Source organism: Halichoeres trimaculatus, unplaced genomic scaffold (genome assembly GCF_033239565.1).
Source record: "Halichoeres trimaculatus isolate MK-OKI-2021-1 unplaced genomic scaffold, fHalTri1.1 fHalTri1_scaffold_22, whole genome shotgun sequence".
Lineage (NCBI taxonomy): Eukaryota > Metazoa > Chordata > Actinopteri > Labriformes > Labridae > Halichoeres > Halichoeres trimaculatus.
The window spans coordinates 7,252,488-7,271,065 of NW_027437200.1; the positions used below are offsets into that span (position 1 = coordinate 7,252,488).

At 39.3% G+C, this 18,578-nt stretch overlaps 1 protein-coding gene across 9 annotated transcripts in view; it reads left to right on the forward strand.

Moving 5' to 3' along the window:
• The window catches only part of nrxn2b (neurexin 2b), a 920,596-nt gene that overhangs the window by 273,425 nt on the left and 628,593 nt on the right, over window positions 1-18,578 (forward strand). For all 9 annotated transcript variants that reach the window (XM_074699347.1, XM_074699355.1, XM_074699353.1 and 6 more), the window contains one exon: window positions 50-67. In XM_074699347.1, coding sequence (XP_074555448.1) covers window positions 50-67 — 18 coding nt within the window. The remainder of the gene's footprint in view (window positions 1-49; window positions 68-18,578) is intronic.

Here is an 18,578-nt window from a genome sequence, read left to right on the forward strand (position 1 = left end):
CACTGATCCGTCTCTTCTTTTTCTCTCTTTTTTTCCCTCCTCTCTTCAGGTGACTCATCGCAAGTCGGTAAGTCAACTTACTTCTTTACCTTCTGCCAGAAATGGCTTTTATATGTGTACTTGCTGCTGTAGAAACTGAGCACTTGAAGCCTGTATTTATAGTACAGTGCGATGGTCAGAGACCAACCACCAATTATCCCTTTTAGCTCACAGCATCACCAGTTCAAAATCAACCGTGACACTCTGAGAAAATGCTAACCATTAACTTGAAACCAGCACTGAACTCCATCTTTATCTTCTTTGTCACGCATTGCAGCTGTCTGATATTGCCTACAATATCTTTTATTTCTTTGGACTGTATTTTGGAGTGATGTGTAACTGCCGACTGTGAAAAGACAAAACTTTTAGACTCAATTTTAGTGTCATATTGCATTTCTTTAAGCCTAAATGCATTTTTTAAGGTTTCGGTGACTGTGCCCTCCTTGTTGTGTTGGTGTTTAGTGTGGCTGATTGCTAAACAGCTCTTTAAATGAGTGTGTTTTCCTGGTTTAGGCGTGTTTTGTTTAAAAAAAAAGAAAAAAAGAGGAAGAAAGTCAGTGCTGCAGAAGCACAAAAAGGAACATTGCTACATCTCCAGTCTGGTTTGTGGCTCTCTTGCTTCAACACTCCTAACTGAAGGGCCCAGGAGTTCCATAACTGTGGAAATAGAAACACAAAGTTGAGGTTAAATTTGATGTAAAACCTTAAAGATCAGGAGATAATCAAGATCTTTTTTGAATGGTGGCCTAATGAGGACACAAACGCAGGAATGAGTGTACATGTATTTCCACAGATGTATGAGTAATGTGGAATGACATGCTGAAATGTCCTCTGTAATGTACTTCACCTCAAATTGCCCATAGTGCTTTGCTTCTCATATTATCTTGTCAACACTTTACAAAGTTACAGTGGCAAAGAAAACTCCCCTTAACAGGCACAAACCTGAGAAAGAACCAGACTCTTTACCATTTACTTTTCAAGTTTTCAAATTTTTGGGGCAGCACCAGGGTTGGCCCAATAGGATCTGAGCCATTCCAGCGATCCTTTTACTGCGCTACTTTGTTCAACTTTCTACCCGGAACTCTACAAGCTCTTCCACGATCAGATTCAGATGTTTGTAAAAGTGATTTATTTTCCGTCTCACGTTCAGAGGTATGGGTTCCAGTGAATACCTGCTGCTGTTTTATGAATGCTGTTTGCAGCTATTTGTTTGTATTTGTTCCTCAGCCTCAAGAAGATTATAATGCTGCACCTGTCAGACTTTGAATTTAAATGTGTCCCACGTCTACCCGAGCCTTCTTTTAACAGTTCGTATCCTTTCCGCTTTCAGCAGCTCACTTTCTTTCAGCTCTTCTCACTGCACTAAATTTCAAAACAGCCTTCCTATTCCTGTAACTTATGAGAGGGAACTACAAAGCTACGGCTGTCTTCCATCTCATCCTCCCAGTTGTGTTCAGGGACTCACGTTCTCTGGACCATTAAGTCATTTATAAAAACGCAGCACGGAGGCTCTATCTGTAAATATGCTGACATGTCACAGTACGCTGGCTTTCCATCAGCATATCATTTGGAATCAGCGGGTGTGGAAGACATGAGTGAGGGACAGGACTTGAGTGGGTGGGGGCGTAGAGCGGAGATGGACAGAGTAATGGGACGTATCCTCACATAAACAGCAAGAAAAGCAGATGAATGGAGTTTAAAAGTTGGTACTTTGCAGCAGCAGACTCTGCTTTAGTGATGTGTCAGTGTTATCACCAGCCTCCCAATAATTAGCTTTGTCTCGCTGCAGCACCTACTGTGCATTTGGAATTGCAAACAGTAATCTACAGCACAGCAGAATGTGAGGAAATTAATGAGAAAAACATGCAGTCGCTCTCAGACAGCCATGATAAAAATGTTTTGAACCAGTCCCATGGTGGAAACTTTGCTCTTTAAGCTGTAACACTTCAAGCATGTCTCTGGATCCTTACATGTAAATAGTTTTGTGTGTAGCTTTGACAAGCATTGTCCACTGGGATCTGATGTCCTCTGAATACTAATGTGACGTTTTGCCTGTGTGCTGCAGCTTTAAAACTGGGTGGGGACTAAGGGTCTGGTGGGGGACATGTTCACTCCTCTGTGCAGTTTAGTGTAGGGACAGACACTAAAATGCTACACTCGTCTCTTACCTCGCTTACCAAGAACCATGATCCACAGAGGAGAAAGAATAAAAAGTAATTAAAATTTGATCTGAAGGGCTTGTGCAAATTGAGTTTCATCTTTATTACAACCACTGGGCAAAGAAGAGCGAGATAATTCAGTTTTATATTTGTGATATACACTCTATTAGTCTCCTGTTAAACATGGCTTCTACATGTGTGTATTTAAAATGTGCACAGTCCTTCCTCCATTGAGAAATGAAGCAGACATGCATGTAATCAGACTTATCTGAGCAGCTTCTACATGTGTTTGATTTACCTAGAAACATTTACATCAATAGATGTGTAAGTGCTTTTGTTAATCAACGTGTATTTTGTTTGCAATTGCAGTTGATTGCAATTGACACGAGTTCTCAAATTATCGATAAGTTCACGATTGTTTTTATTTTTGTTATTTGTAAATACTACTGTAGAGGCAGCCAGATATATGCAGCCCAGGTGGAAAGTCTGATACAAAGCTCCCTAGGGGTGCTGTGAGACTGAAAACTGTTTTTTCCATAAGCACTGTCACCCACTGCCTTAAAGATGTGACTCTTGCCAATACTTGAATTTATTTTGAAAATAAATGAAGAGCAGTTTTTTGGATTGGGACCAAATCATATTTTTTCAAACCTTTTTTTTATCTTTTGCAAAAAAATAAATAAATAAAAAGAATAAAAATCTAGTTTTATCAAGTTAATAAAACATTAAAAAAAAAAAAAAAAGTCAACTATCAGTACAAAATAAATCCAAGAAATCCTCTTCTTCAATAAAAAAAATCCTGATCTGTTTCTCATGGCTAAACTGTCTGCAAGTGAACTGTACTGACTTCTGGTCCATGTGCCAACCACATATAATGGGAAAAAAAACATTTAGAAGTAACCAGTTTTGACGCTAATAATCTTATTTGAAATCATGGATTATGAACAGACATAAAAGGGAGACTATTTCAGAAAACTTTATCAGTTTCTTCTCTTTACAGCTTTGATACTAAGCTGAGCATTGGTTAGAGAGTACTCATCCTCATGTCTCATGCAGCGCCAAGTTTCCCTTAACCAAAACTGACGATTGCATCACAAACTTTCTCACACAGACTTTGTTGATTTAGTAACAACATAACAATGGAATGGATCGTTCTTGCAATCATATTTCTTTAGATTTGTAGCAGAATTTTAAATTGCTTTCAGCTCTTGTTGGTGCGATGTGCATGCTTTTACATCATCCCTCTGGGAATTGTCAAATTGAATGTGTGCTGTTACAAATTCCCATTGGAATGATTGTCAAAAGTAGTTTCACATCAGCCAAAGATTTTGACAAACTCTGCTGGAGAACACATCACTTTTAGAAGTAAATACTGCTGTTTTTTTTAGACATTTAGTGTTTTTTCCACTTCTTTTCACTGCTCAGCTTATGTGGTGGGTGGTGGCAGAGGTAATTGTTGTCCTGAGATGGAAAGGCTGGCTGGCACACTACAAGCAGAGATCCTTATCCTATTACCGAGTTTCATTCTGACTCCATAAAACGGCGTTGGCAGAGACAGAGACATCTTTCTGTCTGTCATCTCCCGTTCATCGTTGTCTCTCTGAAGCCGTTTTCTCCTCAGCTTAGATGATTAGCATCTCTCTGTCTCTTTTTTCTTTCTTTCTCCCTCCCTTGAATGCCAATAGCAGGCTGGCCAGAGCCAGTGGAAGTCTCTTCAAGCTGCAGAGGGATTGGCCTGCACACCACATATGGCACTAAAAGTGCTCTGAAAACCACACATCTTGAATTTGGAGAATAAAATGAGGGATTCAGGCTCTGTTTTGGGTAGAGTGTGGCACTTAGTAAACCATATTGTTACTTTCCAAAATCCCCATCCAAATTTTGGAGTTGGAAAAACCTTAAAATGTGTCAGTGCCTGGAGAAGTTATCTGTTTCTGTCATAGTTATTTTATACAACTTCCAAAGTGTAGAATTATTTATCACCTCACACAGATCACAAACTCACAATTCTGAGATTAAACAGGCATGAAGAAAAAGCACCCCGTCACAAACCAAACCGTTCCTTACCTTTCTAATTTATGACTTCCTTTCATCACCTTTATCATTAAAATGCTGCTCACTGAGGCAATGTTGTGTTTGATAGCAGCGACCTGGCTACTTAATTGAACAAGTCTTCCTCATCGGCCACAAACAGGAAGACCAAGACAATAAAACACACTCCATTATCACTTGAAATGCAACCAGCACTTAAGTTATTTTCCCTGCTTGGAGACAAACACCACTGCCTCGCAAGAGCCCAATAAAACTGCCTTACAGCAACATAACAAAGGAGCCTGTGGTCACATTTACATACTAGAGGAGGACAGTAATGAGATAGCTACCTGAGATAATTACTACTGAAGGCGTCCGGCTCTCATCCTCTACCACAGGGAACCAGTTTAACTCACTACAATTAAGCCGCTCCTCACTTGCTTCATTTGAGGCGTCGTTTATGCCATTTTCTGCTCCACTGTGTCTGAACAGTGGTGTGGCTTAAGTAGCGGAAACCTGGAGCTGCTTATGTGGAACAATGTGTGGAATTATAGATTCATGGATTGGAAAATATTAGACCTCCATGCTGAAGTAAGGATCATTTATCCTTTACTGGATAATAGAATGCATGTGCTGCTACTGTGAGACCCCATTTTAACCTAATTTATTTTTGTCTTTAATGTACATCTCACACTTTATCCTAATCTGATTTAGATCCATACATTTACAGCTGGTGGTCAAATGCATCTATTTCTTTACATAGTTGCTGATTCTCCTGTTTAGTGTGGTACAGTGCATAACTGAAATAGCAAAATGAATTCCATGAAAATAAGAATTAAAAAAAAAAAAATAGCAATTAGTAGCATTAGTCTTTTTTTTTTTTTTTTACATATTTCTTTTTGTTTTTGTCTTGGAATATCTTCAGATATCTTACATATTTAAATTACGACACAAGTTGTGTCAGTTTTTCTTCAGCTATTACATTTTTAGACCAAATTAAACTGATTTTTCAAGCAGCCGTCTCCCAGAGGCCATAGCGCAGGCGGCGTAATTACACAATGACATCATCAAGTATGCAGAGCATGCTGACTGGAAGGCTGATGCCAATTATAGGTATGAGTGTAGATTAATTCAAACAGGATTATGCGAACACCGCCACATAGGTTAATGCTAGAGGGCAAAAGAATTGCATGTTTGACCCTTTCTCCCAGAATATGAAACCATAAACTCCTGCTTGTTTATTAAGTGTGGTTGTGATGCAGCTTAGAAATGACATCATTAACAGTAATGATCATAAATCCTGACTTGTAAAATGTTTTTGTTGCTGACAGTGAGCTGCTCTGCTGACTTGCTGCCTGTTTTGGATGCTGCAGGACCTCCTGACATGACAATCAGTCAGACCTGCCTCCGTTATATTTCATTTCTGACTCGTCTCAAACGAATAAATTAAACTGTAATATCTTGACTGCTGAGAAATTGCGTTGGATTGTTATAAATGACTGTGTGTTGGTAGTGTGTGATTGTCAGGCTTAGTGTATTCAGCTGAGCAGAATTAGACTACACACCAGGAATGAGAGATGGAGAGTTCTGCAAGATCTTCATCTGTTTCAGCGTGTGAAGATTAACGGCATCGGCTTCCATTAGCCTCAGAGTAATTGTTGAGACAGCGATGAGCAGTCTGCAGCTCTAATCCTCAAATCAAAGAGAAGTTGCACAGACGCCCAGCACTCAGGTTTGATTTCCTTGCTCCAAAATGCGACTAAATCTTGTTCAGATATCACTGCACAGAGATGCAGTTCCTGTATTTACTAATTAGCATGAATTGTTTTCATGATTTGAATGAAAGTGTTACTAAAAACAGTCATTAATGTGAAATATTGTAAGTGTGCGTGTGTGTGTGTGAGCAGATTGGATGACAGTGGTAGTGTTTATCAGGAATTCTCAAGGTTGTTATGCTTTCACAAGAGGCTGTGACATAATGTACACTGTGAGGAAAACCTGCATCCCCTGGGAAACTGAGACTGTGTTTAATGATAGTTGGAGTGAAAACAGGTGGAAGAAGCAGTAAACAGAGATGAAATGTTCAGGGAGCATGTCGAGGAGGTGATGTCAGAGTATGAGATTTTTTTTTTTTTCCTGCAGTGCAAAAGCAGCCTCGCAACATTGATGCACAAATTCATATTTGAATAAAAAAATTCAACAGGGTAGACTACATCGGTGCAGTTTGCATCCCGATGTTGACCTTATTACTTATACTCTAAGGAATACTTGTTTCTCTCAACACTTACCTTTTAAAAAAGTGTGGGCAGGTGACACTTCTTTCAGTTTTTCTTGAACTTTTAAACACCTGGTGAACTTTTGTAAGGCGTGTTTAGAGCACAACCATGTAATACAGCTCTTTTTTCAGGAGGCCCAGGGGAATCAGAATATGTCAACCAAGGAGATAACAGGAGAAGTCCTAAATAGTTTAACATTGTGAATTTATAAAAAAAGAAGAAAAAACAACAACAACAACAACAACAACAACAACAACAATAATAGGTCGCTATCATCTCTTCTTAGCTTGCACTGCAGTCCCAGCATGTCATCCTTGCCTCCTTTTCCTCAGCTCAGGGGAAACATCAGGCCTAGCACCAGTCAGCATTGGTATGCTCCTGGCAGCTAACAGCTAATCTCATGTGTAAACAATGCAGCCATGGTTATATGTGGGATTGCTGGACAACACAGGAACCAAACTAGTAAAACCTCCCTTGCAGAGATAAACAATTTGATGTCCATGGTGACAAATGAGACACAAAACATAATAACAAGCTCCATATACAAAGAACCAAAATGAAAAGAGAGAAGAAGAGAAGTAGAAAAAGGAAAAGGCAGAGAGATCTGCTGCACCAATTAAGTGGTGCTTAGCAACAAGAAATAGAGCCAAATATTGTAGCCCTCTACTAGCACTCTCAGCTAACAGTAATGATATGATTTTACTCAGACTTATCAATTAAGCATCACAGAAAACTTTTTTTTTTTTTGCTGTTTTGTTTTTATAGCAACAGGGGTCAAGGTTTTCTCTGAAAAGAGAATTAGTTTTCCTGAAGCTTATGAAATCCTGAGACTTCTTTTAGGGTTAGTTTGTAGTGGGCAACACATTTTCTTTTAGCATGTGGCAAGAGATTTACACCCTCATCGCAAACCATCCGTATTTTATCCATTTTATGGTTGAAATGCAAACTCTCAAACAGTTTGCTCTCAATCAGAAATGTTGCATGTAAGGGAAAAAAACCCCAGCAGCTTCCAGTGTAACCACCAGTTAGCATATAAATACAAAAATGCTTCTCAGATATCCGTCCCTGTTCGTTGCTATTTAATACAATCTAACTCCTTTTCACTTCTGAAGTTTTTAGTCATTTTTGGACTCAGCAGGAACAGTTTCCTGCATAGAGACATTTTCTTCTTTGTAGCTAATATGTGATTTAAACAGAACTAAAAATAGAGATCAGAAGGATTCATAGAAAGGCTCAAACAGGAAAAATCTGGTCTTGCACCTACCTGCCAACCTGATTTCTCTTTTCTATACAGAATCTAAAAAAGAGATTAGTCACACTCTTTAATATCAGAAAGTCCACCAAGGGTCACTGAAAACACAGAAATCCACCAAAGGCTACCCAGCTCTACCAGAGACTAACGTCAGACGGTATCTGGTGGGTGACACAAACATTTCTCTGTTCCTCTTTTGTATTGCTTCTCATTTTGACTATGCCTATTATTCAAAGACCAAAACTGGACTCCATTACAGTGCTTGGCAGGCTTGTTGGAGATCTATTAGGCTGATTTGACTTCATGAGGGGTAAAGAAGGAGTGAGTGTGTGAGAAAATAAAGGGCAGAGTAATGCGGTTGCATGATGGGAGCAGCAGGGGTGTTTGCTAAGCGAAGGGCCAAGCTGCTGCTCTGGACGAGCCTTAGTGCCCTGCAGCTCCACAGCTTAGAGGGGACGTTCATTAACAGCAATCACTTATTACCAACAGCTGTTGCTGGGTACTGCCCGGGGCCAGTGGCATACATTAACGCTCACCCACACAAGTACATAAAATTGACAACATTCATTCACCAAGTTGGTTATGTTTGCTATTTTTCCGTTAATATAATGCAATAAACACACATTCTGTGCTCTAGGTGTCACATATCACATTTAAATATACATTCTGCTTGTTTATGTGCATTAGTACAAACTTGATTTTGATGTTGACAGTCACAAATATACATGGGTAATACATTTCACAGCTGATATTGAAAACAAGCTGGAGCTACCAGCTGTGTAGAACTTAAAATGTCCTCAGTCAAGCAACACATGAATCACTCTGTATTTGTGAATCATCACTGGTAGTGGCATCTCAGTTTTAACATATGTCATAAAGAAAACAGATAATGCAGCTGTTTGAACATATGCAGAGTTCTTCAGGAGACCAAAAAAAAAACAGAAAAGAGAACCATCAAGTAAAAGCAAATGTTTAAAGTTAAATAATCACATTTACATCACAAACTTATGATGCATATTTAAATCTAAAACTCTTTGCAACAGCCCGTTGCTTCACACTGGAAACATTTTATCCACCTGTTCTGAAACATGAACGTGTGAAGTGTTCACAACTCTGCATTTTTTGTTTTATATCATAGCCTCACCAAAAATGTTGTGCTGTTCAGTAAAAAGTTGATAAAAGAACAGACATGGATGTTTTGGAATCTTTGCAAATTTAAAATTTATCTTTAATTTTTCTCTTTTTAAATTTGATGAGAGAAATATATTTCAAAAAAGTTGGAAAAGGGACTAAACAACTGATAAAAAATCAATCAATCAATCAATCCACCTGGTCTAACCCAACAAGTGAGGTTAGCTATCAACAGGTCAGCAGCATGCTTGGGTACACAAAGAGCACTTCAGGGAGGCTAAGTCTCTTAGAAGTACAGAAAGGAAAAGGTCCAACCGTCTGTGAGAGACTGGGTGGAACATAAAAATGTACCAGTTTAAACCTGCGAATAATTTGGAGATGTTATGATCAACTGTGTGTAATACCATTACATTTTTGATAAAAGCTTTGGAGAAATATGTGCAATATAGGCACTGCATTAAAGACTTAACTCTGAAGTGGAAAGCGCTGCATGGGTTAAAATCAGTTCTAAAAACACTCTCCCTGGGGACAGAATGACCCTGCATGCTCAACTATAGGTTGAAATATTACCACGCAAAAAGAAAACTCCATCCCCATCCAAATGGACTGAGACAAACAGGAAAATGGACCTTTCAGATAAAACGCAATTCAAAATTCCTCTTGCAAATCATGGTCGCATTGTAACTGGCGTTGTACTTTGTCCATACGATAAAGAGTAATACACATACTTTACCTCCTGCATTAAGTCCACACAGTGGGGTTCAGGAAATCATTAGGAGTTTGGCGCTGGTACTGTTTGGGCTGAAGAGATTTAATGAGAGGCCTGTTGAAGTATTGAGTACATAAAGCACTGAACACTGTACTTTTATCTCTGCGTCAATACTCTGCCTTTTTTATTAAATGAAAAGAATAACACAGCAGCGCCACTAGTTCATACATCATTATGACAGCTGCTGTGCTTGTGGCACATTCAGCTGCTTCACAAACTCCCTTTTTTTGTTTTTCTATCTTGCATTATCTGAGTTGTAAGGCCAGTATCTGATTGTATTTTGCCCCAATGGAGATCTGATCTAACCTCCTAAAATGCTGGACTCAGATTCTGTCCTCTTTATACAGGACAGAGAGGGAAAAATAGGGGGAATTTCTGTCACTTATAAAAACTGAGTGGACCTAACACTGCTATCAATGTATAAATTTGAACTTTAGACTTTTTTTTTTTATTTTTTGTCTTTTGGCGGACATTAAAGCAGCAAACTAATCTTGAATGAGGCCATAGCTTAAAAGCTGGACAGCTCAGCTTCACTAAACATTACTGAGATTTAGTAATTCAAGTAAACAAAGCTTAAAGGGGATTGTGGTTTTTGTGGTAGTACCCCAGCACATGTATTTTTACCATTCCAGCATCTTCATTCCTGATACTACCAGTCCCATCAGATGACATGTGATATCACTCCAACATAAATCACTGCCTAAATTCTGCAACAAGAGAACTAAAGGAAACCCCAACCTCCTTTAGGCCCAAGGGCTTAGAAATCCCAGCATGCCCTGGTTAGCTTGTGTGTGTACCTATTAGTTGTAACTGAACAGTGGCTCCAGAGCCATGGTCAGCAGGAGCCCACAGCCGCTCTAATCAATGGGGAACCCACCAGAAGGGATGAGGCCCATGAATCAAACTGTCTGGATATGAACCAACAAACACACACTTTGTTGCATTGCATTCAGTATTTACTGCACTGAACACAAGTATACAAGCGATCCATTTAGAGAGTGTTGAGCCCCCCCTTACCACCAGTATCACAGTCGTGCTGCACAAACAAAGGAACCATTTATGTTGCTGATTATAATCCTACATCATTTCTATAATACATCTAGTAACATTGTTTCTGCTTTGTATATTTCCAGGCATGTTTGCATTCTGCCATGCTGCTGAAACAGATCTGCAGTCCTTTGTTATGGCTGCTGGTTTCACTGCTTTCATTTTCATTACTCACATTAGTGTAGCTTGTGTTAACAGTGCATAAACACGAACATGAAATTGATTGTTTATAAAATCACAGGCTTCATAGCCAAGATAAATGGATGCAGCTTCGCCATGCACTGCACTTTGAAGAGCATGGAATCAGAACATTAGAACTCAGTCTACTGAAAAGCTTGGGACTCATAAGAATATGGGTGGAAATGCTGTTAAAATGTGTGCAATGCCCCCATTTTTACTGCAGCAAAACCACTTCTGCAACCCAGATTAAATCTGAAAGCTTCCTGAATAAGGTCTGAGAAGTTTAGCAGCTGTTAGAGTTGTACTTTCTACACTTTTAAGCACTGCACAGCCCATCTCTATTACCTCATGTGATAAGACACAATGGATTTCGAAAAAGATTGTATCCCTCCATCTCAGCCGCCAGCTTTATATTTTGTCCCAGCTCATAAACCAGCAGAAACGAACTCCACCGCCACCAGCACAGGAGCCAGGAGTCTAGTTGTTCATGTGGCTGAGGCTGCTGCATCGCTGCTCTGCTGTTTTATGGTGGACTGGCTGGGGTTTGATAGGACCCTTGTTTCCTGGCTTGTGGTCCTGTGCAGAGTGAATGTTTGCTGGATGGATGTTTGGATGTCGGTGGCTGGCAGAGGATTTCATTGCAGCTCTTTTTCTGCTCTAACTACAGCGTCTCTCCATCAGAGTTGTATTTAGTGGACGGTCCACAGTCTGCAGTATATTGTCCAAAACGAGTATATAAAAAACTACACCAGCTAAGAGCATCGGCATTGAAGACACCATTAACTTTTCTGTCCCCTTTAAATGGACTGCCAACACAGAAAATAAACTTTTTACACCCACATCCCAGAATTAAGTCTGAATTGTGTTTATGCAGGCTTTGCTTTCTCTATATCGAAGCAGTTGACACACACAAATTTTCTCTACCCGGGCTGTTGATTTCTCACAGCATGCTCTTGGATTACACTCAGGTAGTTCTGTTTCCCCAAACTTCAGACATTTCTGTTCCTGGAGGAATGTGCTGATACTTCTCTGGTTGACCTGCAAACGGTGGGCCACAGACATTATTCCCTCAAAATGTTGCACTTTCTTCCCTTACACACAAATATCAACGTTACTCTGTGATTTCTTCTGCTGCTAGCTTCTGGTGGGAAATGTGTAACATTTCTGTAACTAACTTAAAAAAAAAAAAAAAAAGCCAAAGCAAGTGCAATTTTTTTGAATATATTGAGTAATATGTGCTCAGGTAAAAGTTATCCCAGGTTCTCATCACAACTATTTGTTGTCAGACAGAAACAGGAACCTCAATTCCCTCATCCTTTCCCTCATAGATGTGTGCTGTTGCCACAGACCAAAGTATCCCACTACAGCTTGTAATTGAGGTGATAAATGGGAGGCAGGTAGACCTGGTGTGTGTTATCAGTGTTTCTCGGGCCTCCAAACTAGGGAAAGACAGGCTTTGCTCTGGGGTAGGACACAGCTGGTCTGCGAGGCTAAGGTTGATATATTGCTGTACGGTCACAATAGGCCTCATGCTGTAAATGTTCCGGTGAGCATTTTCAGAACAAGAGGGGAACACCTGAAAGAGTGTGTTTATGGAGAGAGGAAGAGGCTGTGTCATTTATGTGTGAGGGCGTGCACGCTTTAAGAGCCCGACAACACTTTGATATGAATCACTCACTCTAAATTTTGTGTACGCTGTCGAGTGTGGAGCAATGTGGAGTATATACCACTCTGCAGCAGGAATGATTGGATTTTTACTAGAGCCACTCTGTGTGTGTGTGTGTGTGTGTGTGTGTGTGTGTGTGTGTGTGTGTGTGTGTGTGTGTGTGTGTGTGTGTGTGTGTGGGTGTGTGTGTGGGTGTGTGTGCATTTGTCTGTGTGTGTCTGATTGATGGAGTTGCTTGTTAAAAGAAGCCATGCGGCTGTGAAATGACTGACCAATTAAATCCAATCTGCTCCAGAGGACAGATGACATCATAAAAGTGCGTCATCCTGCTAGTGCTACACTATGCCCTCGCACACACTTTCACACTTACCCTTACACACATGTAAATTTTGTAAACCATGCTCCTATTAGCCAGAAAAATCTCCTAAAGCCAAAATTATTACAGAAAAAGTCAAAATGTATGGATTTGAATGATGCTGTGGCTGAAATGTACTGAAAATATTATTACATATGTGCATCTTCTGGAATTGATTAATAACTCAGAGCTCCTTTCATGGGAAATGTTTTGGGTGTTTGATGCTTTAAAATGGGGTTATAACACCATAACTGACAATTCTGTTGGTAGTTCTGTTGATAGATGCAGCTGCAGCTGTAAATAAGCAGAAAGGAAAGTAAAAGAAAACTTAAATACTAAGTTTCCTCAAGAGTCGTTGAACTCCCACCTAAAATAAGTGTTTGCTTCAAATTGATAAAAAAGGGCTGTTACTTTCTCCAGACAATGTGGGGAAGGATTCTGCTGTTGTATCAGGAGTTTTTGAATGTGTCTTTTTGGTCAGAGGAAATAGGATAGGAGTGAGACATCAGTGTCACAGTTTCACCTCTTAGATCAGGCATATCCACAGCCAGGCACAGGGTCCACCTCATTACGGCCCCCAGCTTTCATCTTACAATGTATCAATTATGGCACTGAAATGAATGATACATTCTGAGTGTGTCCATTTATATTTCCTGTCAAGGTGAAAAACATCTAATAACTACAAACTACATTTGGACTGTGCATACGCTGCTAGTATAAAGCTAACTCTGTACATTCTGCGGAAAATCAACAACTGTTATAGCTGCCATCTTTAATGGATGTATTTATCATGATATGAATATTTAAGACTTTATAATCAAAGTGGACACAAGACTTGATTAGAGTAATGAAATGATGCAGAAAAGTCAAATTAAAAAGGCACAATATAAAATACGTGAGTCTTAAAATGTTGTTTGCAGGTCAAAATAGTCTGAATATGAAAAACAGTCCTAATAAAATCTAGATCCTGGTCCTGCCCTAAGAAAAATTCTGTCACATTTTTCTCATAATTGTCCCCATGAAGAACATTTTCCTTGGTCAGAAGCAGAGTGAGCTGATGTTTACGCAGCATGTAACACTGCAGAGGGACAGGCGAGGTTTGGTTTCATCAATCTATGGAAATGGAACAAATATGTTTGACCACAGCTAGTGACTAATTTTTACAGAAATAGTTTACAAATAGATCATTCATATCTCACTTCCACAGTAAATGCATATGTCAGTAAGAACTGCAGGCAATGGTCAGTTTCACAAATTAAATGTGGCCCTCTCTTAGAAAGAAACACCCATAATATATTATGGCTGTGTTTATTGAAAGAGATAGTTTGTATTTGTTTTTGTTTGTTTTGTTTTGTTTTGTTTTAAATTCAACTGAGATGGAGACAGTTAGTGGTTGGATACAATTTCTTCCTCTTGTTTTATAAACTCAATTCCTTGTTACAGCTTGATACTGTCATAAAGTGGCTCATGAAAAATGATGATGAAAAAAATAAAAAGCTAATTACAGCAATTAGATTACATAAATATAATAAACCATGGAGTGTAAATTTGACAGCATTAGGAGTGTGAACATGGTGTAATGAGATGGGGGGGCAGTACATGGATACAACAGACTAAAGTGAAGCCGGTTTTTCATTGGGGTTGGAACACTGGGCCCAGGTGATCCACATCAGAGAAAGGGACGGAAGCACAAGTAGATAAGTATTGTTGGGGCTGTAAGCTGAGATAAATGTGGAAAAAATCACGTAGGAGATGCAGACAAGTGGCAATGCAACAAAGTGCAATACAAGCAGTATCCAAGTGAAAATTGTTTAGTAGTGGAGATCCTGATCACAGAAACTGGAGAAAAAAAAATTACTTGCAATTTGATAACTTCCAATCATGTTTACTCCTTCATTCTAATTCATGTCACTGTACAGTTTATTTTTAAAGACACTTCCTTTTAATGTTTATCCTTATAGATAGCACACAGTAAGTCAGCATCATGAAGGCTTAACATAGTCTGACCAAAAAAAAAAAAAGAAAAAATCAGAACATGCTAGTCGGTTGGAGATAATAATTTATTTATTTCAAATATGTAGTTACGACATGTAATTTTCTTTAATCTAAATGTAAAACTTACATCCTCTGGTCTAAGAAGTAGTTAATGTGGATGAGACGGTTATATAACACTTCCACTCTTCTCAGCCTCAACGTGTCCCTCCTCTGTTTTTTTCAAGGCTTTTGTGTCACTGCAGATAAAGTGGGCAGCACTTTCAAAAACAGATTCCATGTCTGTCTGTTTTTCAAAATCTACCCGGGAGGTGTCATTAAGGAAAGAAAAAACAGTAATCCCTGTTCTCAAATGACTAATTTGTGCTCTTGATTTAATTGTTTGTGCTCTCCATTTAATATTGTTTTGGCACGATAACGCCGCTTCTTTTCTGTAATTCTCGAGCCGCCCCAACAAAACAACAAATCCAGACTGGAATTAAATAAATACAGTTATTACAGAAGGCAAAGGAGCAACACTTTCTGTGAACTTTCTGTAAATGGATGCTGCTCCGGAAGATGACTGGATGTATGCTTGGCTGTGTATTGCGTATTGTAATGTTAGAGTTTAACAGCTACAGTCAGCGGGCTTTATTTCATCCATTAGAGAAACATTTGGACGGCTGAGTTTACATTTTACAGCTCAACGCTCTCTGCAATTTTCTCAGTTTTTGACTGCGTGACATCTGTTTATCAGTTGTTGCTCATGTTTCCTCCTTCTTATGCTATTCTACTTTTGCTATGTACTGTGGTTAGCATGCAACTTCCAGACATGCTGCAGTATGGTCTGATGGGAGTTCTGCTTTACAACTAGGTAAATCTTAACTGAAGGGGAAAAGAAAAGCGCACTTTTAAGAGGAGATTAGAGTTGAATTTAAAACTTTTGTTGATTATTGGTTACTAAAATACCAGGGAATCCATGTCTCCAGTTAGCCAAACGCCAGTATAATCCTGGTATCAGATATTGTGGCACTGGACTGATCCAGTGGGCAGATCTACAGGGCTTACTCATTTAGCTCCAGTTAAAAAAGCCTGAAGTTCCCAAAACATAATTTTCTGTCTCATTTTGATATTAATAAATTGAGACTGTGAAGTTCATACGGGCATTGGCGAAAACCAAAGCCAGGCTATCAGTATCTGATTACGGGCTTGAAAAGTTGTATTGGTGCATCCCTACTATCCATTATCATCAAATTGGTTATCAATGTGAGTAAAATACTAGCTTTGGCTAGTATGCTAAGTCCCAAACAACTCTGATATTTGCATCCTGGATCCTGTGCAGTAAACCCAGCAATGGCAGCAGTGTTAGTGAGTGCAACATATAACATAGGCAGATTAATGTTTGACCATGACTTGTGTTATTGCAGAAGGCTGGTCTGATTCCATCGCCAAGGAAGAACTGTAAGAGTAGCAAGAATCACTGCTACTGATTTTTTTTTTTTTTTTTTTTTTTTTTTTAAAAGCAGTATAAACTACAATTAAATGTCCAATAGTCTCTAAAATTTAAAATAATAACCAGGATACTACATGGTACTTCACAGTATCGATTAGCAAGACACACACCCTCAAAGGATATTATTTGGAGCAACCACAAATGTTTAATACTTTTGTTTTGCCTTTCTGTTCTTTACATCTGAGTGACTTTATTCCTCATTTGAATGAGAAAAAAAAACATGTTTTTTGAATATATACCAAGGATTCTCCTCCTTGGTTGTTAAACTAAAAATAAATGAAAATTAAAAAAAAAAAAAAAAATGACGGACGGAATTGGACCTTCCGAAAAGAAGCACACTTTTGTTGTAGTGCTGCCTGTCTTTCTGTCTCTGGTTTTGTTTTCTCTGCCCCCGTCCCTGTTACCTGCAGTGATCCATACAAAAAGGTGGTTTATCACAAGTGAGTGAGATTGTCTCCTCATTTATGAATAGCAGATCTCCAAGGAGATGATAGATGCTAAAAATGCTAACACTATAACAATACATCCTCGACCGCAAATTTTTCATGTGCTGCTGGTGAAAGATGATGAGGATCCATAAATAACAAAGGCAGATAGCTCCCTCTGGTGTTTAAAGTGGGTATTAACCTTAATTTTCTTCTCACAGATTTGGATCTGAAAGGATTATTACATCTCTGTGTTTTGGGAAGGAATTTAGAAACAGTTTGTACAGCCACTTGTGGTGGTTTAGGGTTGAATATCTTGGACAGAGATTCCTCAGTATTAAGGCAACAAGACCCCGTATCAAAGCTCCACTCGGAGACTACTGACTCTCCATCACAATCACAAGAAATTATAAAATAATAAACCTTCACAGCTTCCGTTTACTTGAAGCATAGGGTGGATTAGTTCCTGTCTTTGGGTGGTTACAGAGGTAGTTTGAAATCTGCTTTATCATGAGGAGAACAGTATTAAATCAAAAGCACAGATGAGGTAATAAATGACTTCATTCAAAGCCTAGATTAGGTCTTCAGGAGCAGAGATGAGTGTTTTTCTGTTTTTCTTCTCGACAGCCTTTTTGAGACTTGAGTTTCTCCCTCTCTGTGTTGGTAACCTTCCACTCTGCAGTATCGAGTTTAGGGCAGTGACAAGAATATTCAATATCCAATCTCTGGCACCCAGCATGAGTTAACTTTATTTCATAAACATTGATTTAGGTGGTGGATTTGCCATTTTATCAGGCACTGAAGCAAAGTCACAGCTGAGATGTGGAGTCTGAGTTTCCTCCCTCACAACTTGCCTCCGCTTTCCTTTTCACTTTGATGCGCTCTTGATAATCTACAAGCTGTGGTCACACATAAAAGGATAGATTCTATTCTCTAGATGACAGAAGGTGAAGCTGAAATGCAATTAGAGTACAAGCATGCGGTTGTCTACCCTGTAATAAACGCAGTGAGAGCATTACTCATTTCACAATACAAACACCCACACTCGCACTCACACAGAAGCACTCACACATTCACACTGTCTCTTTTCTCCATAGTTATCCTCTTCCTAATGTTTGTCCCTTTCATGTGTCTTTTAATTAGCGCTGGCTCCTGGAGAAACAGACAGTGAAACGCAGACACTACGTACACACAGAAAAAGCTTTATTTACCTTTTGTCACTTGGGAATATAAACCATATGGAGGCCTGTGGATGCTAAATAAAACACACTGGATATGATAATTAAATTAAAATGCATGTGGTTAACAGCCTGCAGAACACCAGTGATAGCTTAAGACATTGTCTCTGGCTGTGAGCTTTACTTATCTGCGAGCATAAATCCTGTGCAGTCTGTCGTGCACAGCACCGGAAACGGGACGTCACCTCATTTTGAGGTGTGAAGGATGCAGATTTACCTCTAAGACATAATCCCTATGTTCAAGGAGCGTCTTTATCTTTATCAGCGTGGGGTATGCTGCGAATCAGAATGTGTGGTGTGTAGTTTGAAGTGTGTGCAAGATGAATTGTGGGGACTTGGCCTTGAATACATCTACTACCCCCACACTCCCCCCTGCGCAGCACTCAGGAGCTAGAATTAAAGTGGATTTAAGAGAGGCGAGGGTTTGGTGGGGAGCGAGGGGTTTATAACTCTGATTGCCATGCCCACCACTCATAATGAGACGCATTACAGAGCTGATGTTGTAAGATTAGGGTGACTTAAGAGA